The sequence below is a fragment of the Cygnus olor genome, chromosome 5 (assembly GCF_009769625.2).
Source record: "Cygnus olor isolate bCygOlo1 chromosome 5, bCygOlo1.pri.v2, whole genome shotgun sequence".
Lineage (NCBI taxonomy): Eukaryota > Metazoa > Chordata > Aves > Anseriformes > Anatidae > Cygnus > Cygnus olor.
The window spans coordinates 31,906,062-31,927,564 of record NC_049173.1 but is presented as its reverse complement, the minus strand read 5'-3'; the positions used below and the strand labels follow the sequence as shown (position 1 = coordinate 31,927,564).

General features: G+C 60.9%; 2 protein-coding genes and 1 long non-coding RNA gene across 6 annotated transcripts; 2 read left to right on the top strand and 1 right to left on the bottom strand.

The window, feature by feature from the left end:
• Positions 1–780: 780 nt before the first annotated feature.
• On the top strand, positions 781–11,619 carry PKP3 (plakophilin 3). Its single transcript, XM_040557753.1, has 14 exons — positions 781–990; positions 3,790–3,982; positions 5,054–5,130; positions 5,337–6,061; positions 6,435–6,558; positions 6,728–6,932; positions 7,200–7,374; positions 7,638–7,755; positions 7,948–8,115; positions 8,464–8,649; positions 8,884–9,037; positions 9,470–9,662; positions 10,070–10,157; positions 10,414–11,619. The coding sequence occupies exons 1-14, from the start codon at positions 796–798 to the stop codon at positions 10,447–10,449; spliced, it is 2,637 nt and encodes an 878-aa protein (XP_040413687.1). The 5' UTR covers positions 781–795; the 3' UTR covers positions 10,450–11,619.
• Positions 11,620–11,881: 262 nt separating this feature from the next.
• On the bottom strand, positions 11,882–17,322 carry SIGIRR (single Ig and TIR domain containing). Of its 2 annotated transcripts, XM_040557754.1 has the most exons (10): positions 17,077–17,322; positions 15,169–15,305; positions 14,682–14,868; positions 14,471–14,601; positions 14,104–14,244; positions 13,835–13,978; positions 13,609–13,711; positions 13,379–13,529; positions 12,811–12,991; positions 11,882–12,479 (listed from the first exon to the last, which is right to left on the bottom strand). In XM_040557754.1, exons 2-10 carry the CDS (start codon positions 15,173–15,175, stop codon positions 12,277–12,279), a joined length of 1,248 nt encoding a protein of 415 aa, XP_040413688.1. In that variant the 5' UTR covers positions 15,176–15,305; positions 17,077–17,322; the 3' UTR covers positions 11,882–12,276. The 2 variants fall into 2 exon arrangements, with proteins under 2 accessions (XP_040413688.1, XP_040413689.1); XM_040557755.1 differs by lacking the exons at positions 15,169–15,305; positions 17,077–17,322 and having other exon boundaries at positions 14,471–14,617; positions 14,682–14,810.
• A 1,144-nt stretch (positions 17,323–18,466) lies between these two features.
• Positions 18,467–21,377, top strand: LOC121070661. Of its 3 annotated transcripts, none has more exons than XR_005820164.1 (3): positions 18,467–18,785; positions 19,642–19,824; positions 20,090–21,377. It is a non-coding gene; the product is annotated as an uncharacterized LOC121070661 (long non-coding RNA). The 3 variants fall into 3 exon arrangements; XR_005820161.1 differs by having other exon boundaries at positions 18,467–18,803; XR_005820162.1 differs by having other exon boundaries at positions 18,467–18,803; positions 19,642–19,843.
• The last annotated feature ends 126 nt before the right edge of the window (positions 21,378–21,503 follow it).

The following is a 21,503-nucleotide window of genomic DNA, read 5'->3' as shown; positions in this document are numbered from 1 at the left end:
GCTGCTGCTACCAGCGCTGTCACCGCTCACCCCGTTGGGGACACTGAGCCTCTCCGGTGTCAGCTTTGGTAGGGCAGGGGAACCCCAAATGACAGCGGGGCCGGGGCAGTTCCCCTCTTGTTGAGGAGCAAGAGGGAGAGGCGTTTGCTGAGCGGCTCGCCCTGCCCCGGGGGGTGCTGCATTTGGGCTTGTTGGGTCCTGTGGGGTGGGGGGGGACAGAGATGTGTGCCAGCCCCGAGCCTGTGGCCCAGCACCTCTCTGTAGGGCCGGCCATGGAGCTGAGCACAGGGATGGTGGTGGGCAAAGGGGGCTGGCAAGCACTGGGTGCAGTGTGGAGCCGTGGCTCCGGCGCTGGTGGGAGAGATGGCCCTGAAACTGGTTTGGCTCGTTTCAAACGCTCCCTTTTGGCTTATCTGGGCTTCAAAGGGCTCCTGCTCAATCCCACACATGCAAACATGCTCCCCGGGAGCCTCTAGGGCAGGGGGGAGCCCCTTGCCCCAAAAGCTGCATCCCCCTCCCCTGCTTCTGCTCCCTCTTGTCTTCTTCGGAAGCCCCTTGTTGCACCCATGGGTGCCCTGTGCTGGGTGGGGGGTTCAATTGGGAAGGACACATTAGCCAAAGGGGCACGGTGGTGGGGACCGAAAGGGCTTTTGGGACCATCGTGGAGGTGACTGGGACGGGGGGACCCGTGGAACCCCACTGATGGTGAGTCGCAGAGCCACCGAGAGCCGAAGCCTTGTCACGAGCCCCAAAAGCACAAACTTGGCTGTGAGGCAAGCGGGTTTTTGAGCGCACATGCAAAACAACGGTGAAGAGACTGGTTGGGTAAGCTCCCGGGGCGGGCCCTGCCGCGGCCCCACACCCGCCACGGCACAGACGGCAACACCGACCCTGCACCGGGGTGCTCGGCTCCCCCGAAGCACCCAGAGGGGCGCGCGCCTGGCCGGGAGGATGCTGCAGGGCACCGGCCCTCCAGGGCCACCCAACAAGGTACGTGCCAGCCAGTCTTGCACGTGTGGCTGTCCCCAGTGTGGGTTGTCATTGTGTTGAGGGGCTGTGGGTCCCACCAGGACGAGCTGGTGGCATCAGCCACCCTTTGGCATCCCCACAGCCAGCTTGTCCAGGTGGCAAGGGGCAGCTCGTGCTGGACGACGTGTCCGTCAGCTGCCAGTTCCTGGCCAGCTTTGGCCGAGCAGCTTTTCTGTCCCTCCCCAAACGTCCTCGTGCCTCTTGTGTCCCTGCTGTCAAAGGGACACTGTGGGCAGGGAGGCCCACGTGCGCTGCGGTGCCGTCAGCCACTCCCTGCCTGAACCGCCGGTGGCACCGGCAGCCACAGGCTCCCCGGGGACCTGCTTTTAGGGACAGGCACCTAGTGGGGCTGAGGGGACAACCTGCATCCAGGCACAGAGGTCTCGTGCGGGACACAGCGTTAGTCGCAGCACAGAGGAGAGGACGCGGGTGCCTCCAGGGTGCGAGCCAGCAGCTGCTTTGGTGCGTCCGCAGAGTTTTTTCATCCCCGCATCGCTTTGGCTGTGGCCACATCTCCTTGGTTCTGCTCCAAATAGGAGCGTTGCGCCGATTTGCTGCTGTTTTTCTTTCTAAGTGCCCGATCCAAATGATTTTGTGGGGCTGCAGAGCCCCGGCTGCCCACTTTGGGGGTGCGGAGGCATGTCTGAGGGGTGTCCCTCGGAGCCTGGCATGGGGCCGCGAGCAAGCAGCAACTTGCACGGGGAGCGAACCGCCTGCTCCTGGGGCGGGGGGGATGTGATTCATGCGGGCTGGGAGTGCCCTGCCGAGCTCTGCTAGACTCGGTGTACCCGTGTGGGTGGCACAAGGTGGGCACGGAGCCGGGAGCAGGGTCTCCTTAGGGCTGCAGACCCCAAAAAGGAAGGATCAGGTGTGATTCCGAAACCTACAAAGCCCCCCAGGGAGAGATGGGAAGGTGGGGGGGTCCTCAGTCCCAGGGCATGGTGCTGCGGTGGCCCTGGGGTTTTGGGGTTTGCAGCCACCAGTGCTGGGGAACACATCAAAGCAGAGGACAGGCTGCCTGGCCGTGAAACGCTCTCCCGCCCAGAATAAGCCGCTGCTCCTGCTGACGGCGGCACATTCCTCCTCGCTCTTTTCCCCCTCCTACCGAAGCACAAAAGCTACCGTCTGGAGCTGTCATCGCTGGGTGTTGCAAGCCCTGGCCAGCTCACCAGCTGCCAAACCCCAAGACGCTTCTGCCAGGCGGGGCCAGAGCGGTGACGCTGAGCGCCAAGGCCACCGCAGACACCAACGGTCCCGCTCCAACCCCGTCCCGAGGCTGAGAACGTACGCAGCTCGGTTCACGAGTGTGCAGCTCAGGAAAAGAACTTGGGCAGAAGGGAAAGCGGTGGTTTACGGCCTGGCACAAAACAAATCTGTGGGGATTTCGGGAGCGTGCTGGGCTGAGGAAAAGCAGGCGTGCCCCCCAACGCTGGGGTCGGCCAGGGTGGCTGGGTGGGTGGGGCGAGTCTAATTAGTGCCTGTGCGTGGCAGCAGCTGAGTCACCCCACATTCATTGCCTCCATGCTCACAGCCACCAGCCCAGCGGCGTTGAGCCGCCCCCTTTTTTTATTTATTTATTATTATTATTGTTTAATTCCCCAGCTGATTTGAAAAGCAAAGCAGGGAGAGCCTGGCTCCTAATTACTGCCCCAAGCCCCCAGTGGAGCCCCCTGGCGGGCCAGCCCTGCGCCCCACCTGGGGTGGGGAGCACCTGGGGGGCGAGGGTCAGCGTTAAGGGGCTGCCTGGGAGCCGGGGCTCTCCGAGGAGATGGCTTGAGACTGGCTGTGGAGGCCACGTGGAGGTCCTGAGCTCGCTGCTGGGGGCTCTGCAGGTCAATGGGGAGGCTGCATGGGGGTCCAGGACTCTCCTGGGAGGCCACCTGGGGGTCTGGGGCTATCTAAGGAGGTTGTCTGTTGGTCTGAGGCTGGCTGGGAGGTGATGGGGGGATATGGGGGAGATCAGTAGTTGTCCATGCGGGGTTTGTGGCTCACTAGAGAGGCCACGTGGAGGTCTGAGGCTCACTGGTGGGCCACAAGGGGGTCAACAAGGAGGCTAGCTGGTGGTCCGGAACCCTTCTGAGCTGTGATGTGGGTGTCTGGGGCTCTCCAGGGGGGTTGCCTTGGGTTCTGGGACTGACTGGAGAGGCCATGGTGTGGTGCAGGTCTCACTAGTGGGTCCATGGTGGGGTCCAGGGCTCACCAGAGAGACCACACAAAGGTCTGCGGGTCAATAGGGAGGCTGCCCAGGGGTCAGGGGCTCTCCAAGGGTCGGCTGGCAGGACCACGTAGGGGTCCACATCTCACTGGTGGGTCAATGCAGGGGTCTGGGGATTAATGGGGAGGTCTGGGGCTTACTGGTAGGGCAGCTTCTGAGACTCTGGGGGTTAATGGGGAGCCCGCCAAGGGAGTCATGGTAGCCTCAGGCACGTCCTCCCCCAAACCCCTTCTGGCAGCCTCCACACCCCTCATGCTCTCGTTGTTGTGAGGCCGCCCCTTGGCGCCTCCACCTGTGGGCACCTCTCGGGGGGCCTCAATGGCGGCGGGGGGCCCGCGGCCGCCCTGTCCTACCCGGGCGTGAGCAGCGGCCGCCGAGGCGTGGCGGCGGCGGGGCGGGCCGGGTGCCTCCCTACGGCTCAGGGAAGGCCCCGCCGCCGCCCTGCCGTGCTCACCTGCGTAGTAGGGCGGCCCCGCTCGCCTCGGCCCCCGCTCGCCGCCACCACCATGCAGGAGACGAACAACTTCTTGCTCTCGGCCCTGCAGCCCGAGGCCGGCGTCTGCTCGCTGGCGTTGCCCTCTGACCGGCAGCTGGATGGCCGAGGCCGGGAGGCAGCCGAGGCCCAGAGGCTGCGCAGCGCCCGCGTCCAGGAGCAGGTCCGCATCCGTATGCTGCTGCGGGGGCAGGCGGCCGCCGCGCACCCCGAGGCCGCCGTGCTCGACCAGGTCGACGGCAGAGGTGGGAGACCGCGAGGTGGCTTTTTTTATTTAAGGGGGGTGGGGGGGGTTTCCCTTTTCCCTGCGCTTCAACAGGAGTCCCGTGCCCACACCTGCCCCACGCCCCGGAGCAAACTGGGTCAAGCCTGGGCTGGTTTCCCCCGTGCCTCAGTTTCCCCCCACCCCGAGGGAAGTGGGGTCCCGCGCCCCGCTTTGGGCTCCCTGGGGATTGCGGGCTGCGCCTTCCCCGTCCCTGGGTTCTCAGCGGCGTCTCGCCTTGCTGGCTGGGCTCCAAGCGCCTCCATTTAACGTCTGAGCTCGTGGCCTCCGCCCTGTTGCTTCTCCCCATTGCGCCCTGGGCTGCGCCGCGGCAAGGGGAGAGACCCCGCGGCACCCCTGGGCTCACCAAGGCTGGGTGTGGGTGCGGGTCATGCTCCCGTTGCGGCCACAGCGGTGGCGGGGTCTCCCTATCCTCCCTCGTGCCCCGTCCCTGGAACCAGCTTTTGGGGGACCAGCTTTTGGGGGCTCCCAGCTCTTGCCTTGCTCACCCCCCAAGCCCCAAAGCTGTCCCCATCCTCAGCTGTCCCCGTTCTGACACCTGGTGGCACCCAAGCCACAGCACTGCTGTTGACGGCCACCCGGCGGGCTGTGGTGGCAAGTTTGTGCTTTCCGCAGCCTCCCGCAGCAGGAGGCCATGATTAAGCGTCCCGGCTAGGGCACGGCAGGCTCTCTGAGCACAGATCCCAGCCCTGGTAAGGCCAAGGGGAGCCGTACTGAGCCACCGTGTCCCTGCCAAGGTAGCAATTATTCCTCTCGCCGTCGGGGCACGATGAAAGGCAGGGAGGCTGTGGGAGGCGCGCTGTCTCCACGGCCTCTTCCTGCTCTCCGTGGCTGGAAGGCAGGCACATCCCCAGTCCTCCGACTCGCTCATCCCTCTTGCCCCTGCCCTGGCACCAGCGCAGCTCCCAGAGGGGCTCTGCTACCCCTAGGGCAGCAGGGTAGGGGGGCAGCATCCGTCCCACTCTGCCCAAATGTCTCCCCGCTTGCTTGGATGTGGGTGTGCCCCTCACTGTCTCCAACCTCCATCCCGCAGGCGGTCAGTATGGCACGACCCTGCGCCCGTCCTTCAGCTCCCGCTCCCAGAGCAATGGCTTGGACTCCAAAAGCTCGGTATGTACTGGGGGGTTCGCCATCCCCCCCTGCACTGGGACCCATCTCCCAGTCAGCTGGGGATGCCCAGCCTCTAGCTGTAGTTTTCTAGTTGCAACTTAGCACCGAGGGGGCTCTTGGCTCTGTCCTTTCCTCTGCTCATGGTGGGGATGGAGGGGACAGGCTCACAGGCATCCTCCCTTAACCCTGTGCTCCCCGCCCTGCAGATGTATCAGTCAATGGCCAAGAAAGATTTTGGCACGCTCAAGGGCAGCAGCTGGTCCTCACGGTCAGCGGTGGACCTCACGCCACACAAACGCATGGCGACCATCAGCAACGGGGGCATAGCGAAGGGCCGGGCCTACGGCACCGGCTACGCCATGTCGCAGGCTGCCAACACCTCCCCGCGCCCCAGCTCCTTCCACGAGCGCAACTACCGGGCTCGGCAGAGCTTCGACACGCTGTCGCTGCGCTCCCTGCGGCTGGCTGACGGGCCGCTGCCACCCACCACTGCGGATGACCGCTACAGCGTCATCTCGGATCAGCTGGACCCTATAGGCCACCGGTCCCTCTACAAAAGCCAAGGCAACGGCGGCTTCACCCGCTCGTACACCTTCGAGAGGCAGATGAGCGCTGGCTCCAATGCAAAGAGCTCCTCCGACTGGTTGGATGGCGGCGAGGTGCCCCAGAGCCGCACCATCCGGGCGCCGGCCATGCGCACGCTCCAGCGCTTCCAGAGCAACAACCGCTCCCGTCTCAGCACCAGCTCGTTCGGCAGCATCCAGCCGTCCTCGCAGGCGGGCATCGGGGGCTCCTACATGGGCATGGTGGAGCACAGCTCCCGCGCGCCCTCCGTGCGCAGCCTGGCCGAGTCCAGCCACCACCTCCAGGACCAACGCGGCATGGAGATGTACAACGGGCACAGCACGCTGCTCACTCAGCAGTCGGGAGGGTGAGTGCCAACCAGCTGTGTCCTTTGTCCTCCTTAGGCACTCGGCTGGTTTAGGGCAAAACCCTCCAGCCCTCCTGGCATTGCCTTGCTGCGAGGGAAGCAGGAGAGGTGAGGTGGTTGGCAGGATTCAGCCCCATAGCAAGGTACCACGGTGCGGGTCGAGCTCTAAGTGCCTTTATCTCCTCTACGTGCCTTTATCTCCTGCCAGGAGCCCATCCTGAGATGTGAGGGTGGGAAGACACTCACTCGGCCACAGGAAGGAGTGTGATGGGTTGGCTGGTCTTGGAGAAGTGGGATGTGGTGGGGAGCAGAGGTAGAAGACCCTCGGGGGATGCCCTGCCTGGGCTCTTCCTTATCTGCCTGTGGCTTCCAGGTTTGACGACATCGACTTGCCCTCTGCGGTGAAATACCTGATAGCCAGTGACCCCAACCTGCAGGTCCTGGGCGCTGCCTACCTCCAGCACAAATGCTACAGTGACAGCAACGCCAAGAAGCAGGTGGGCACCTGCAGAGGACGGGGCTGTCCCTGCTTTCATCAGGTCCCCCGCTCCTTTCTGCTGTGGTGGGGCGGTCCTGGAGGGGTGAAGGAGGAGGAAGGAGCCCCAGACCCCAAGCGAAAGGGAGAGGGGCTTGACCTCTCAACCCATCCGGCCTCTCCCCTCCCAGGCCCGCAGCCTCCAGGCCATGCCCAAGCTGGTGAAGCTCTTCAACAGCCCCAACCAGGAGGTGCAGCGCCACGCCACCGGCGCCATGCGCAACCTCATCTACGACAACGCCGAGAACAAGCTGGCGCTGGTGGAGGAGAACGGCATCTACGAGCTCATGCGGACGCTGCGGGAGCCTGACGATGAGCTCCGCAAGAACGTCACAGGTCAGAGATGGCCACGGGGGCAGGTTGGGGTCCTCCTTGCGTGGAGGTGGGTCTGGTCCACCCCCCGCTGTGAGTAAGGCCAGGGTGATGCTTGGTGGGGACAACTTCTTTGCATTGTCAGCACCCACCTGGGTGGTGTCCCCAGCTGCGAGCTGTCCCGTTGCTGTGCCTGGCTGTGGGTGGCCAGTGTGAGCCCTGGGGAGGTGGGTCAGGGTGGGCATGTTCTGCAGCCGTCCCCAGGTCTGAGGATCCCTCTCCTCTGCGCAGGGATCCTGTGGAATCTCTCCTCCAGCGACAACCTGAAGGATCGCCTGGCTCGGGACACGCTGGAGCAGCTCACAGACCTCGTCCTGGTCCCCCTTTCTGGGCTGGGTGGCTCGGGCGTTATCCAGCAGAACCCCTCCGAGGCAGAGATCTTCTACAACTCCACGGGCTTCCTCAGGTACCTGCTCTGCACCAGCTCCACTCCTGCTTGAGGGTAAAGGTTTGGGTGAGGGAAGAGACACCACTTGCACTGCCAACGTACTGAGCCAGGGCTCTAGGGCTTGTTTCTGGGGTCCCAATCCCTTGCAGCGCTGGTGCATCAAGGCAAAGCGTTGTCAGCCCCGTGGCTTTAGCTGCCCTCCCTGCAGTGGTGGGGCACAAGGAGGTGGTGGTCACGGGAAAGCCCCTTCTTGCTGTGATGGATCCCTGTTCCCCGTGCAGGAATCTCAGCTCTGCCAGCCAGCAGACCCGGCAGAAGATGCGCGAGTGCCACGGGCTGGTGGATTCCATGATCCACTACGTGAACAGCTCCCTGGAAGTGGGCAAGTCGGAGGACAAGGTGAGCCCCGGGATTTGCTCTGGATATGTCCAAGCTTACTGGGCACAGCAGGGCGCTGCCAGTGTTGGTGTCATTGGTGTGACTCCGGCCGTGGATCCCAGTAGGGACCCCCCTATGACTGTGCTCCAGGGGATGTGCCCACGCTCCGTGCTCTCCAGGACTGACCCCTCCATGCCCCGTTTCTCTCCCCAGAGCGTGGAGAATGCAGTCTGCGTCCTGCGAAACCTCTCCTACCGTCTGTATGACGAAATGCCCCCCTCCTCCCTCCAGCGCCTGGAGGGCCACCGCAGGAACAACGGTGGCACCATGACGGGGGAGCTGGTGGGCTGCTTCAGCCCCCAGAGCAAGAAAGCACGTGAGGTCAGTGGTGGGGGGGGGTGGGTGGGTTTGGGGGGGCCCTTTTTGTGCCATGACAGCCGCATCAGCTGGGGCAGGGAAGCAGCTGGTGGATGTGATGACAGCGGGGCGGAGGTGGACGCTGGCTTTGGCTGCTGGGTGGGACACGCGGGTGAACTCAGCAGAGGGTGAATCAGACGGCGCTTGCATGCGGCAATGGGTGCCAACCCCCTCCACGCTGAAGGGTGTGACCTGCCAGCTCCCTGCTAGGTCCTGGGGGTGCCCGTGCACACAGGGGATGCCAGCGGCAAGGGACACTGCGGAGGGGACACCCCTCTAGGTCTAACAATGCACCCCCCCCCGTCCCTGCAGCACTACCTGAACGCGGACATCGTCACCTTCACAGAGGTCTCCAAGGACCCCAAAGGCATGGAGTGGCTCTGGAACCCGCAGATCGTGGGCATCTACAACCGGCTGCTGCAGCGCTGCGAGCTCAACAAGCACACGACCGAGGCGGCCTCAGGCGCCCTGCAGAACATCACTGCTGGGGACCGCAGGGTGAGGACGCGGGAGGGGAGCGTCCCCTGGGCTTGTCCCGTCTCGCTGGGCTGTTCCTGCTGGTCACTGCTGTGCCTGGGGGGGGGGGGGGGGGGGACGTGGCCACCACGCTCCTCGCCAGCCAGGTCATCCGGCCACGCTGGGCAAGGCGAGGAGGAGGAGGAACGGGGCAGGAGGAGGCGGGTGCCCAGTGGTCCTAATGGGTGCCTCCACCGCGTGTTTTTGCCCCCGCAGTGGGCGGGCGTGCTGAGCCGGCTGGCCCTGGAGCAGGAGCGCATCCTGAACCCCGTCCTGGATCGCGTGCGCACCGCTGACCACCACCAGCTGCGCTCGCTGACGGGGCTCATCCGCAACCTGTCCCGCCACGCACGCAACAAGGACGAGATGTGTGAGTGCCAGGGAGGGCTGGGCAGGGCCAGGGCTGGACGCTCTCCACCCTTTTTGATCCTCCGTTTGGCCTCTGGTTACCTCCGGGCGTGTCTCAGCACCTTCCTGCCTGCTGAGCTCACAGCTAGAGGCAGGCAGACTGCCCGCATGTGAGGTGTCCTCTCCGTCCCCTGTCCCCAGTGACCAAATGCCTCCTGCGTGCTCTGCTCTGCCTCAACCCCGCCATCTCACTTGATTTGTCCTTGCCCCCCTCGCCCATCCCGTCAGCTGCTCCTCTCCCGGGTGCCAGGGAGCCCCAGCAGGGACCGCAGAGAGCAAAGCTGGGGCTTGAAGATATCCCTGGTCCTGCTCCATGGGGTTTTTGGCTGCAGGGTTCTTCCCTTAGGCCACCGCACCTCCCCTGGGGCTCTGACATGATGCCTTTGCCCGCCAGCAACCAAGGTGGTCAGCCACTTGATTGAGAAGCTGCCGGGGAGCGTTGGGGACAAGGCACCTCCTGCTGATGTTATTGTGAACATCATCGCCGTGCTCAACAACCTGGTGGTGGAGAGCCCCATGGCTGCCCGCGACATCGTCTACTTCGATGGCCTCAGGAAGCTCTTCTACATCAAGAAGAGAAGGGACAGGTGGGAGCTCCCTGCCTGCTCCTCTCTCCCAGTGTGGACCTGGGGTCCAGTCCTGCTCTTCCCCTTCTTCCCTGGCTCCAGCGAGGTGGATGAGGCTCACAACCAGCCTCCCTTCCTGAGGCTTGGTGTTGGGAATCCCCAGAGCAGTGCAGAGGGGCCTCAAGGCCGGCCTCCAGCCCTAAAAGGCCGTAAACAGCCTTCTCGGGACACCCCACCATGGGGGTGCCCATTGCTGCAGCCACCCTTCACCACTGCTCACCCAGCCCGTCGTGGTGGGCCCCAGCCTGTAGTCTCCTGCCTCTTTCCCCCAAGCCCTTGGCCCTTCTGGGGTGGTATCCATGGGCTGGTGGGCACCATCCCGTGCCTGGTGGTACCCAAAAACTCATTGCAGCCTCTCTCTGCTCCAGCTCGGACAACGAGAAGTCCTCCAGAGCGGCGGCCAGCCTCCTGGGCAACATGTGGCAGTACACCAAGCTCCACCGGGACTTCAAGGTGGTACGTACCTCCCTCCTACGGGATCCTGGAGCGGGGCCCTGGGGTGGAGCCCAAGGGAGCCAGGGTCAGGGGCTTCACCCTGGAAAACCGAGCCACCCAGATGCATCCAGGCACACAGCTCGCTCGGCCTCTATGCCTTTGCCTCCTGAAGAGGTGGGGACGTCCCCACAGCATCGTCCCCTTGGTGGCAGGTGCCTAGAAGAGCGGGGACAGTGGTGTCCCCGCGCCGTGTGACGGGTGGCCTGTTCTCTTGCAGAAGGGGTACCGGAAGGAGGACTTCCTTGGCCTGTAAGGACAAACCCTGAGAGAAGGGACTGCACAGCCCTCGCTCTCCCTGCTGGGATGCTCCTCGCTGCCTCCTGTGCCCTGGGGAAGCTGCTCGCCACAGGACCCCCTGCTGCGTAGCGTAGTCCCCGGCTGCTCCTTGTACCCCTCGTGCCTGCACCCCTCTGCTGGGCACCCTGTCCCTGGGCTGGAGACGCAGGTGCTGCAAAGCCCCCCCCTCCTTCCTGCGCCACTTCAAGCTCGTCTCGTGGCTTGGCTGAGGAGCAGAAGCTCTGGGGAGGCTCCTGCAAAGCAGTGCTGGTGGCAAGGGGGGCTTTTGAGGGAGTTCCTCTTCCAGCTCCCCCCCACTAAGAGGGCTGAGCTCCCCAAATCGTGGTGTACCAGGTGCCTGTGCCACCAGTCCTGCCCTGGCTGCATGGGGACGGGGCTTTGCTCAAAGCAGGGAGCCTGGGGGGGGGTGTCCAAGGTGGCTGCTGTTGGCTCCCCAGATTTTCCGAGGGGCAGTTCCTTACGTGGCTGTAAGGAGCCGGGACTGGCATCGGCGATGTGGTCTCAGTCCTCCCTTTGCTGGGGGCTCCGTGTGGAGCTGTGACTGAGGCTGCCCGTGCCCCCGCCGCGGGAAGGTGGGCTGTCCCCATCCCTGCACCCCACAGGGACCGTTTGGGGCACTGCTGCTGCTCTGTTAAGGGCTCGGGGTTGGGGCTGGTGCTGCGTAAGCAGGATCCAGGCAGGGCCAGGCAGCTTGTGTTTGCTGGGCGGCGTCTCCCCATGGGGTGGGGAGATGCCCTTGGTGCCCGGCGCGGGCTGGCGCCAGCGGGGCCAGCGTGGGTCCAAAGCTCACTTTGCGGAGGCGGAGGCCGGGTTGGGGTGTGCGGCGGGGCTGGGGGGTCGCTTGGGTCTGCCAGTGGGTTTGGGGCTGGTAGGGGGAGCCCTGCGCTTGGGGTGTGCCGCGCGCCCTGTCTGGGAAATGGGGTAGAGTATAGGTACAGGGGGTTGGGGGGCAGGCGGGGTGGGGAGAGCAGGCAGCGCTGCCAGGAGGGGCTGCAGCAGCCCTGGACGTGGCTGTCCTGGCATGCCTGGGCCCAGCGTGGTCCGGGCGGTGCGTTTGTCTCCCCAGCTCTCCATGTACGAGCTCCCCTTGCACTGTGTATCCCCGAAATAAAGGCCTTGAACAACACCCCTGCGCCTGCTGGAGGGGAAGAGAGGACCTGCGGGGTGCTGGCGTGGGGGAGCTTGGCCCTGCGGTGCCAGCATGCTCGTCCTCTTTGTTCTGAGTCAACGTGGTGGGAACATGGTGTGGAGACAGGACACCACACAGCACAGGGACAGTGTGTGGAGCTGCCTGCCCCACTGTCCATGGCAGGGAGACCCCCAGTGCCCTGCCACCCACCGGGGGCCCACCACTGTCACCCGTGTCCCTGCAGACAGACCAGAGCTGCTCCAGGCAGCAGCATTTTATTGCCACTGGGATTTGGGTGATGCAGCCGGCGGTGCTCTGGCTGCTCCCATGGGCTTTCCAGCCCAGGCCACTGGGGGCATGAGAGGAAAAGGGACAGAAGTGCACACTGCTTCTTGGAGGGCATTGCCAATCCCAACATTTGTCCGTTAGGTGGAAAAAATGTCCCTTCCACCCGTGGCAAGGGAGGGGGAACCAGCACCCAAGGGTGCCCAGGCCCTGCGGTGGTTTTCAAGCAGAGAACGTGCTGCCAGAAGGAGCCAGCTCCTCTCTTCCCAGTGCTGGTCCAGTCGCAGCGCTTGGGATCCTCCAGCTGCGACCTGGATCCGTGCAGTCCTGCGGAGCAGGGGGCACCCCCTTTCCCCATCGTGGCCCTGCTCAGATGTCATCCTCCGTCACCAGGCAGTAGAAGTCTGTGCGGGCGCCGTAGTTGCGCGAGCCCAGGTCCGAGATGTCGATCTCGGCTCTGTGTCCATCCCTCTGCTGCGCGTCCTCCGGCGTGCCGGTGGCCAAAGCCGCAGGCACCCTGAGGCTGCTGACGTGGGGAGGTGGGGGTCCCCTGAAAAGACATCCACGGAGGCCTGGAAGGAGTTGGGGAGATGGGTTAGGTGTTGGGGAAGGGGCTCAAGCCAACCTTACCACTACAGTAGTGTAAATGTAGTCCAAAGGGGCAAGCTGTGAGGCTGGCCCCACTCTGAGCAGCCCCTCTGCCCCCCCCAACCCACTGGCACTGGCTCAAAAGGATCCCTCGTGGCCCTGCCAATAAAATTAACACCTCTGTACCCCAGGACTGGCAAACTTCTGCCCTTGTGCATCGCACAGAGGGACGTCAGGCCGGTGACCTCTAGCACACGGCTCCCCCTGTCCCCAGCACATCTGTCCCCCATGGGAGAGGGGGTGGAGGACACGAACCTGCACCGAGGTCTCCGTCGGGGTGGGGGTCCCCCCGGCTGTCCAGGTAGCTGCTGTGCAGGATCAGCATGGGGTCCTTGTCCTCCTGCAGCTGGGTCTGCGGGTCCCCCATGGTCCCCTGGAAGGACACCTTGCGGGGCAGGGCCAGGCACAGCTCTTTCCAGAAGTCTGACGACGGGGTCTGTGTGGGTTAAGAAGGGACCAGGTCGAATTAGGGCTGCAGCAAAGCCAAGCCCAGCCTGTGTGGGGCTGTGGTAGGCTCTGTGGGGCTCGGCTCTCTCTTTCTGGAGCTGGGAGCTCAGCCAAGGTCAGAGCTGTGCTCCCGGCATGGCAGCGTGCCCGCGCAGCGGCAGAGAAACCGGCCCAACCTGCTGGAGCGCAGCAGCTCACAGCCCAGCCCTGAGACGTGAGCAGCCACAGCAGCGCGGGGACAAAGCTTCACTGCCCCGGCTCCTTCAGCTGGGGGACGCCCTGGCGCGGCACGGGGCTCCTGATCACTGAGTTTATACAAAATGGGGCACCGGGGATAGAAAGGGGGGTTGCTGGCAATATGGGACCTTGCTCTTACCATGGAGTCAGCTCGCCACACCAGCAAGGTCACCACATTCCTGTGCTGCTTCAGCAGGCTGATGGCAGGGTGCGTGATCTCCCGGTACTGGCTCTCAAAGACGATGAAGATGGGTTTCTTGGAGAGCTCCAGCAACCTCCAAAGGCCTTCCCTGTGAGTCAGGCATGTGGCAGGAGGGTGAGGGCCCACCGCCTCCTCTCCCCCAGGAGCTGACAGGAGCAGGCTCGTACCTGAAGCTGCTGTTGCACCAGTCTTGCTCCAGATAGGCCACGGAGAGGACTACGATGAGGCGCCGGCACCGGCTTACATTCATGATCAAGTCAGCTGATGGCTCTGCGTGGGAGAGAGACAAGCAGCTCAGCCCTTTTCCTGTCCCCTCTTGGTTTCCAAGCCCAGGTGCTGGCATTGTCCCTCTGCCCAATCCCACAGAGGTCTGGGTGGGCAGCCAGTGCCTACCAGCATTGGGCAGGATGTTCTGCTCGTCCAGGAAGAGCTTGTAGCCGTAGCGGTTCTCCAGCTGTGGCTTCACGATGAAGTGGACGAACTTTCGGTCATCCGGGGCAGTGGCGTGGGACACGTAGGCATCGTACAGCTTCCCATCTGAGGAGGCAGTGACCATGGGGAAAAGGGGAGCCTATCTGGGGGAGCTTTGCACACTGGTGAGCCCCTGGCCCAGGGGAGGCTTGTCCTAAGGGGGGGCACCGTGTTCTCTACACCCTTCTCACCATTTATCTCCAGCTCGCCATAGTGGTTCCTGTACCAGAGGAGCACGCTCAGGCGGCACCTGACGTAGAGCCCAGCCAGCAGCACCAGGAGGGCCAGGACCAGGAGGGCTGCCAGCACCGCACTCACGTGCCCCGCGGCCTCTGCAAGGATGGGGAAGGGAACAGTGAGCAGTCAGTGGCTCCAGACCCAGGCTTCTGGGTTTAATGTATTGTGGTCTGCATCCCAATGTGCAGCCATGCCCCCAGTGCCTGCTTTGTGATACCCACGGGGCCACTGCAGACACCTACGTGACCACCCTCCTCGTAGGTGTCCCTTCTTTGTCCCCCACCCTGTCCCCACCAGAACTTGGTCCCTGTGTGCCCCTACCCTCTCGCCGCAGGGTGAATGTGGCCGTGGTGTTGCTGACCCAGCAGGCAAACACCCCGAAGTCAGCGTCATGCGTGAGGTTGACCTGCAGGATGGTGGCGAGGAGGTGCACCGAGGCATTTTGGCCGAACCTGGGGAGAGAAGGAGCTACTGTGGGTTGGGCAACCCAGACAGACAGACAGACAGACGTACCCTGGGGCAGGCTCCTTACCAAGTGGTGTCTTGGCTGCTCTCACTGCCCAGCCACTGCCCATCTTTGGTCCAGGCGGGGACAGGCTCGCAGTGCTCGGTGGCTGCCCAGCGCACGGTGCAGTTCAGCGCTATCCGGCTCCCCAGCGCCAGCGCCAGCGTCTCGTTGGCAGCCGGGACGAGAAGTTCGGGAGGCACGCTGCAAAGGGCTGGGGGCACAGTGGGAAGGGGGTTTCAGAGGGGAAAGCCATCAGGGATACACCTTCTGGCATCGTGGAAAGCATGACAGCCCCGTAGCCATCCCGGCTTCCCCAGAAAAACAAGCTCAGCCGCCGGGGTCTGGCAGAGAGCACTGATTGCAGCTGCACTGCAGCAGGCTGGGCCGGTTTTGGGGACTTGGACAGCCCCCTCACCCACCCCCGGAGCAACAAGCAGGACCTCCACCATGCCCAAGAGCATGGGGTCCTTCCCAGCTGAAAATATGTGAAACATTTCATTTTGCAGCCTACCTGCCATGGTCAGGAGCGATCAGCTGCTGGCATTGCTGGCGGGCCACCCACGACAGGAGGGCCCCCGCGGCGTGCCGTCTTCCGGGGGGGGCAAAGTTCTCCTGCCGCTGCCACCACCACCGCAGGGCAGACTGGGGCTGGAAGAGATGAGAAACTGTTCCATGAGCACTGGGTGCTCCTTGCTGGGCTGGCACAACGCTGGGCAAGCGCCCTATTGCTCCCCACAGCAATTTGGGTCACGGGGTGGTGGGAGCCACCATGGGGCGAAGCCAAAGCACAGCCACTAAGTCACCTGCTCTGCCTGCACAGTGCTAACTTACAGCCTGCAAATTCCTGGTCAGGAGGTGATTAATGACCAACTAAGGGCTGTGGGACATTAAAAACATGGCTTCGGGACAATGCTCTGCCAGCTAAAACCAGCCAGAGGCCAGTGAGGGGAAACGAGCCACGATCCGAACACAGCCACTCGTTGGGGTGTGCAAGCGAGGGACCCTCCTCCGTGCTGCGCGGCTTGGCCACGGTGCTGCTTCCAGCCCAAGGTGCCCATAGAAATTGCAAATTAAGCCACGGGGTGGTTTATTTATAGCAGCACGGGCTCCCTACCTCATGAGCTTTCATACTGTTGAACTAATCTAAATGGGTGCAGTGCTCCCGGCCACGTTAGGAGGCTTGGTGCGGTGCTACCCCGTGGCCGTGCCCAGGGAGAGGCGCAGCCGCACAACGTGACCTGCATGTGGGGGTCTCGGGGACCAGCCCCCGGCTGGCATCGCACAACCAGAGGCTGCAATCAACCCATGGGAAGAAGGGGGACCAGGGAAGACACCCTGCACCCTGCTGATAGATTGCAGAGGCACCAGGAGCAAACGGTGAAGCAGAGCCTGGCGGTGGGGTTGGGCTCCTCTGTCCCCAGACGCCTGCAGAGCCCCCAGCGCGGGTGTTGTGCCTGCTGGGGCTGATGTGGGAATAGCAAGGATGTCACGTTGCAGGTGTTTATGCAAGGCAGCGCGACCGTAAACACACCCAGCATAACTGCTGGGGCCAGCAGGGGTAAAAATCCTTCTTGGCTGCCTCTTTGCCCCTGCCCTTCATCGCTCAAACTGGTTTTGAAATGATGGAACCCAGTTTGTCCCTGGAGAAGCCATGCTGGGACGCTGCTGGGAGTGGGGACGGAGGCACCCTGCTTCCCTTTGGCACAGCGGCCCTGGCACCAGGTGAAGTTGGGGGTCAAGGTACGCAGGAAACGCTTGAGCAGCTGAACGATGATTTATACCTGAAATATTAACTGGGTGTCTCTGTGATTAACTGGGTTTCTCCAAGATAGAAGAACAGGGGCTGGAGATGAGCTCCCCCCCCTACCTGGCTATATTGGGGTGGCGTGGGGCTTTCCCTGCCTGGTGGGATGCTCTGCCTGCACTTTGTCCTGCCCAGATGGGTCGCTCTCACATCATTTCATGGTTGCAAATATTAAGTCCCATCAAAATGTGGGCTGGTCAGAGAGCCGAGGGAAGCCCTCAATGCCTCCGTAGTCCCATGGGGAGGCACAGCTGGGGCTCCTTTGTTCTGGGGCACAAAATGAGTGCCCAGAGGGCAGCTCAGTGTAGGGCTGGAGGAGGAGCACGGGGCAACGTGTAGCACGCTCCCATTTCCTATGTCTTGGGATAAGTAACAGGCCGGATTTGTAGCAATCCAAGCACGATGGTTGGGCTGTGGCATCCCCCCCAGAGCAAGGCCATGGAGAGAGCGAGACGGGCAGGGAGGCATGGCAGCAGGGGAGCAAGCAGCAGGGATGGAAGCTGCCTGGGGAGCCAGAGGAGAGCGGTGGGGCTTGCGGGGAGAGGACAAGACCCTACCGACTCTGGCCGAGACGACTTCGACGCGGAAAGGGAAGCAGCGGAGAGCTGCATTTACCTTCAGGAGCTTCCTCTGGCTGCAGGCTCCCTGCCAGCTGCCTCCCTCCCGCGCCGCTTGAGCCGACTGGACCTGCCGGACCAGTGCTTGGTGGAGTTTTTTTTTTTTTTTTTAATTTATTATTTTTTCCCCCTCCCTGGTTCAGCCCGTGCCCTTTGCTGGGCTCCCCTGCCGCCCCAATCGCTGGGCGCCAGGCCTGCAGGAGGAGTTGGCCGTCCCTCCCTCCCTCCTGCTGCTCCACCTCCACCTGAACCTGCTGGGGAAAAAAAAAAAAAAAAAAAAACTAAATAACTTTGGCATTATGGGAGGGGAAAAAGACGGAAAAAAAAAAAAAAAGAGAAAAAAGGAGAAGGAAGGCAAGCCATGCACCCTGCCAGCCGAGCAGCCCCTGGGGAGTTGGGTGCATGCAGGAGGAAATTCCCCCCAGCTCCCTGTGGCTGGAAAAGCCCGTGGAAGCGTTGGGGCGAGACAAAACCTGCACCCACCGGTAACACCGGCTCCCTAGGCCACCGGGGAGGTCAGAGGCATTGACTTGATGCTCAGGGTGCATTTTGGAGACAGAGTTTGCTGAGTACCCAAAAACTTGGTGCTTTGGGGCTTCGTCAAGGTGAGGTACTGATGGCGGGGCGCAGACAAGACCAGGAGGGTGGCAGCTGTGCCCAAAGGATCTCAGCAGGACCAAGTGGGTAATGGGGGGTCAGCTTGCAGTGGGGGACCGGGGCTGGGTGAGACGTGGCTGCTGATGAGCAGCAGGTGACAGCTGTGATATTTACCAAGGAGGTAAATATTAGAGCTGCAGCACTCCCAGGCATGGGTTACGTTCCTAGCTGCGGTGATGTTTGGTGCAGTGAATGACTAGTATAAGAGCATGCCAGTCCTGACCTGCTGCCTGAGAACCTGGCTGTGCCTGAGAGCACCAAAATCAGTGTCTTCAGTGAGGTCATCACACAATTTGGGGCTGAAAAGGGAAGAAAAGTGGCAATTTCCTCCTGAAACGCCCTGCTCCAGTGGAGTACGATGGTGGTGGGAGCGGTAAGAACTGCCGGGTGTCTCTCCCCGCTGGACTTTTCTAAGAATAAATTCATACAGCGACCACCAGGCAGCATCGTGGCACGAGAAGGGCAGAAACTGGGGAGGTTTCTGGCTCCTGGGGGATTTTGGTGGGAGGGCTGTGTGGTACGGATGCACAGAGGCAGGAAGATGTAGGGAGACGGCGTCATGGCCCCAGTGCTTCACCTTCTGGTTGCCCTTTTTTTTTTTTCTATGTTTTAAGGGTGTTTTTTTGTTTTTTTTTTTTTGTTGTTTGTTTGTTTTACTTTTCCTTCCAAAATGCATATACAGCTTTTTTTTTTTTTTTTAATTTAATTTAAAATTTTTTTAAAAGGCTTTTCTAGGATCTTCTGTTCAGGTGGCCTGCCATTGCTCAATGCAGCTGCCCAGCGCAGCTCCTTCTGTCTGCAGCTCATCAGATAGCCGTTGAAAAAAAAAAAAAAATCCTGTTAAAAACTATGGGGAAAAAAACAAAAACAAATCCCGCCTGCACAGGTCAGCCTGTGCCCCCCCCCCGTTTCCACGGCAACCGCCCGCCGGCGGGTCGGAAGTGGCTGCCACCCCGCGCGGGGCACGCCGGGAGTTGTAGTCCCGCCGCTCCGCTCCCCGAGCCAGGAAAATCCCGAGGGAAAAGCTTGGATATGTGCGGGGAAAAAAGGGTGTATAGAGGGACTGAGGTTGGGTTTGTGTGCAGCTGGTGCTCCTCTCCATAGGGTTTGTGGTCCCTGTGTGGGGGGGTCAGCCTCTTCTTGCAGATTGCTGGTGATAAGCCTATACAGGACAAATAGGACTGGGGGAATGGCCTCAAGTTGTGCCAGGGGAGGTTCAGGTTGGAAATGAGGAGACATTTCTTCTCAGAAAGAGTGGTCAGGCACTGGGAGGGGTTTCCCAGGGAGGTGGTGGAGTCACCGTCCCTGGGGGTGCTCAAGGAGAGGTTGGACGTGGTGCTTAGGGACATGTTTTAGAGGTGACATTGGTGGCAGGGCGATGGTTGGACCAGATGATCCCGGAGGGCTTTCCAACCCTAATGACTCTGTGATAAAGGATCCCAAGGAACAAACCCCAGCGCATGTGAATGGCAAGGGCACGAGGAGGCAGGGTAGGGACCTGAGGGCTGATAAAACCTTTCTTGTCCGTCAGAGTTATTCCTGCAGGTAAGTTAAAGCAAGAAGAAATGGAGCTGATCTTGGTCACAGTGGCAAAAGGACAGAACAAGCCAGAGGGCTGAGAGCATTGCATGGTTTGTTTCGTTTCCCTGCTTGGTGGTTTGTGGCTTTCCACATTCTTGGGAGTGAAGTTTTCAGTTTGAGTTAACTTTGGTGCCTTTCGCTGCAGTTCTGGGTAGGTGTTCACAGGCATGTCACCCCTGGGAGAGTCACCTGCTGGCCTTGGTAGCAAGGCAGAGTCCTTGCAAGCCCCACTACTGCTGGAAGTGTGTGGTGGAACCCTCAGGAGACCGTGAGTATTTGGGGTTCAGCAATAAAATAGCTCTACCCCTGTTCTGTGCCTTGACAGGGCTGCGTTGTGCCAGGCAGGCAGTGGCTGGGGTCATCACACGTGGGGCAGCCGTAGGGAAGGAGCTGGCTCTGCATCCCAAGCTGCAGCCAAAATTCTCTTGATTTGAGGTTGTTGCTTTGGTGTGCTGTGCTGCTGTGGGGTTTGTGACCCTGTCCCCCTGCTGCTGCACCCTGGCCCAAGGTGAGCGCGTGCTGCTGAGGTAGGAAGAGCTCCCTGCCAGCTAGGAGGCAGATGAAAATAACTTTATCGATGTGAGATTGCTAATAGCCAGTTCTTGATGCATTTAACAGCTTGAAGCTAATTAAGGTTGAGCTACTTAATGCTGCCAGGCGGCTGCGTACCAGAGTTCACCTCCACGTCCCATAAATGAGAATGCTGCTACAGGATGAGGTGCCGCCTCGTAGCAGACATTTAATCACTGTCACTGTTCTTCTCCTTTTCCCAGGAAACACAGCAGGTGGTGGCTTTTCGTTGTTAAATCAGGACAGGGACTCTCCAGGTGCGTGGCTACTCTGACCCTTCAAGCGAGCTGCAAGCAGTGTGGCCTCTTGTGATGTGCAGTGCCCATGGTGCTTTATAACAGCGAGGACAGGTTGCGTTACAGGAAGAAGCATCACTGTGTACATTTCTTTACAGGGCCTTGGATTATTCTGACTTTTAATTACAGAACGTGACAGATGAGCCCTAATGAAATACTTGTTCCTGACCTGTGTTTCTCTGGTTTCATTATCTGCATCTTTCCGAGTTTGTGTTGTAGCTACATGTTTATTACACGTGCTCACACACATGCTTACCCATGTAGCTCCCACGTTTTATTCAGCTTATTCCCACAATTCACCTTGAGGTTCCTATTGCCATTTTACAGAGATGATGATGAAAGTGTGGAGCTCAAGGTTAAACTTCAAAACTGGTTAAAAGTTTTCAGTTCTCATAAAGAAAAAGACCCTAAAACTCAGAGGTCAGCTTTAAAACTCCCCGGTGGATTTGCCCAGAGCTTACAGGGACCATAACAAAACTGGAAACTGAGCGGTAACGCCCCAGCCTGTGCTCCTGTCTTCCTCATTGATTGAAAGTAGGAAAAAAAAAAAAAAGAGAAAATTTGTTTCCCCCTGTGTTTGCCAACCCAACTCAGCAAGGCTGCCACATACAGGTCCAACATGGCATGGGGCATCAAAGGGCTGTTTCTGCACCCGACGTTGAGTGAAGGATCCCACGTTTGAGGGCACATTCTCATTTCTGTGTAGTGCTGAACAAACACATCATTCCTTTCGTGCAAATAACTCTGCCTTGAGTTGGTAAATCTGCAGGTAGGCCTGGCAGGAAGCAAAACAAAGAGGCTGGAAATAAATATTTGAAAAGTCACAATGATGGCTGTGACACCAGACCAGCTGTGGCACGTAGCCCCTGCTCTGCTACAGACAAAACCCCCTTGTGTTTGTAGGGAGAAGGGAGAGCTGTAAGGGAAGAGGGGAAGAAATATCAGGCTGGCAGGGCTTGGGTTTAGGCTAGTGGCTTGTTTTGTAGCAAGAAATAACCCTTTCTAGCCCTGTGACTCAGGATTTTCTGTGTAGCTTAAGGCATTTTTGTTACCCTAGCAAATTAAAATGTTTTTTCCTCACTACGCATGGTCAAAGCGCCAACTTCTTTTAATCCTGTCACTAGCCAGCACCTCTCCCTCAGCCCTAGTGCTGTGCTAGGTACAAGTGGTCCAGCTCCAGCCCTTTTTTGATTATCCACATCAAGAAAAGAGAGGTTGGCGTAGGCGATTTCTTTGGGTGATGTGGATGGCAAAGGAGGGGAGGTGGGAACGGTTCCTGTGTGACTACAGTGACTCACGGCAGCTGAAGATGAGGCTGCTT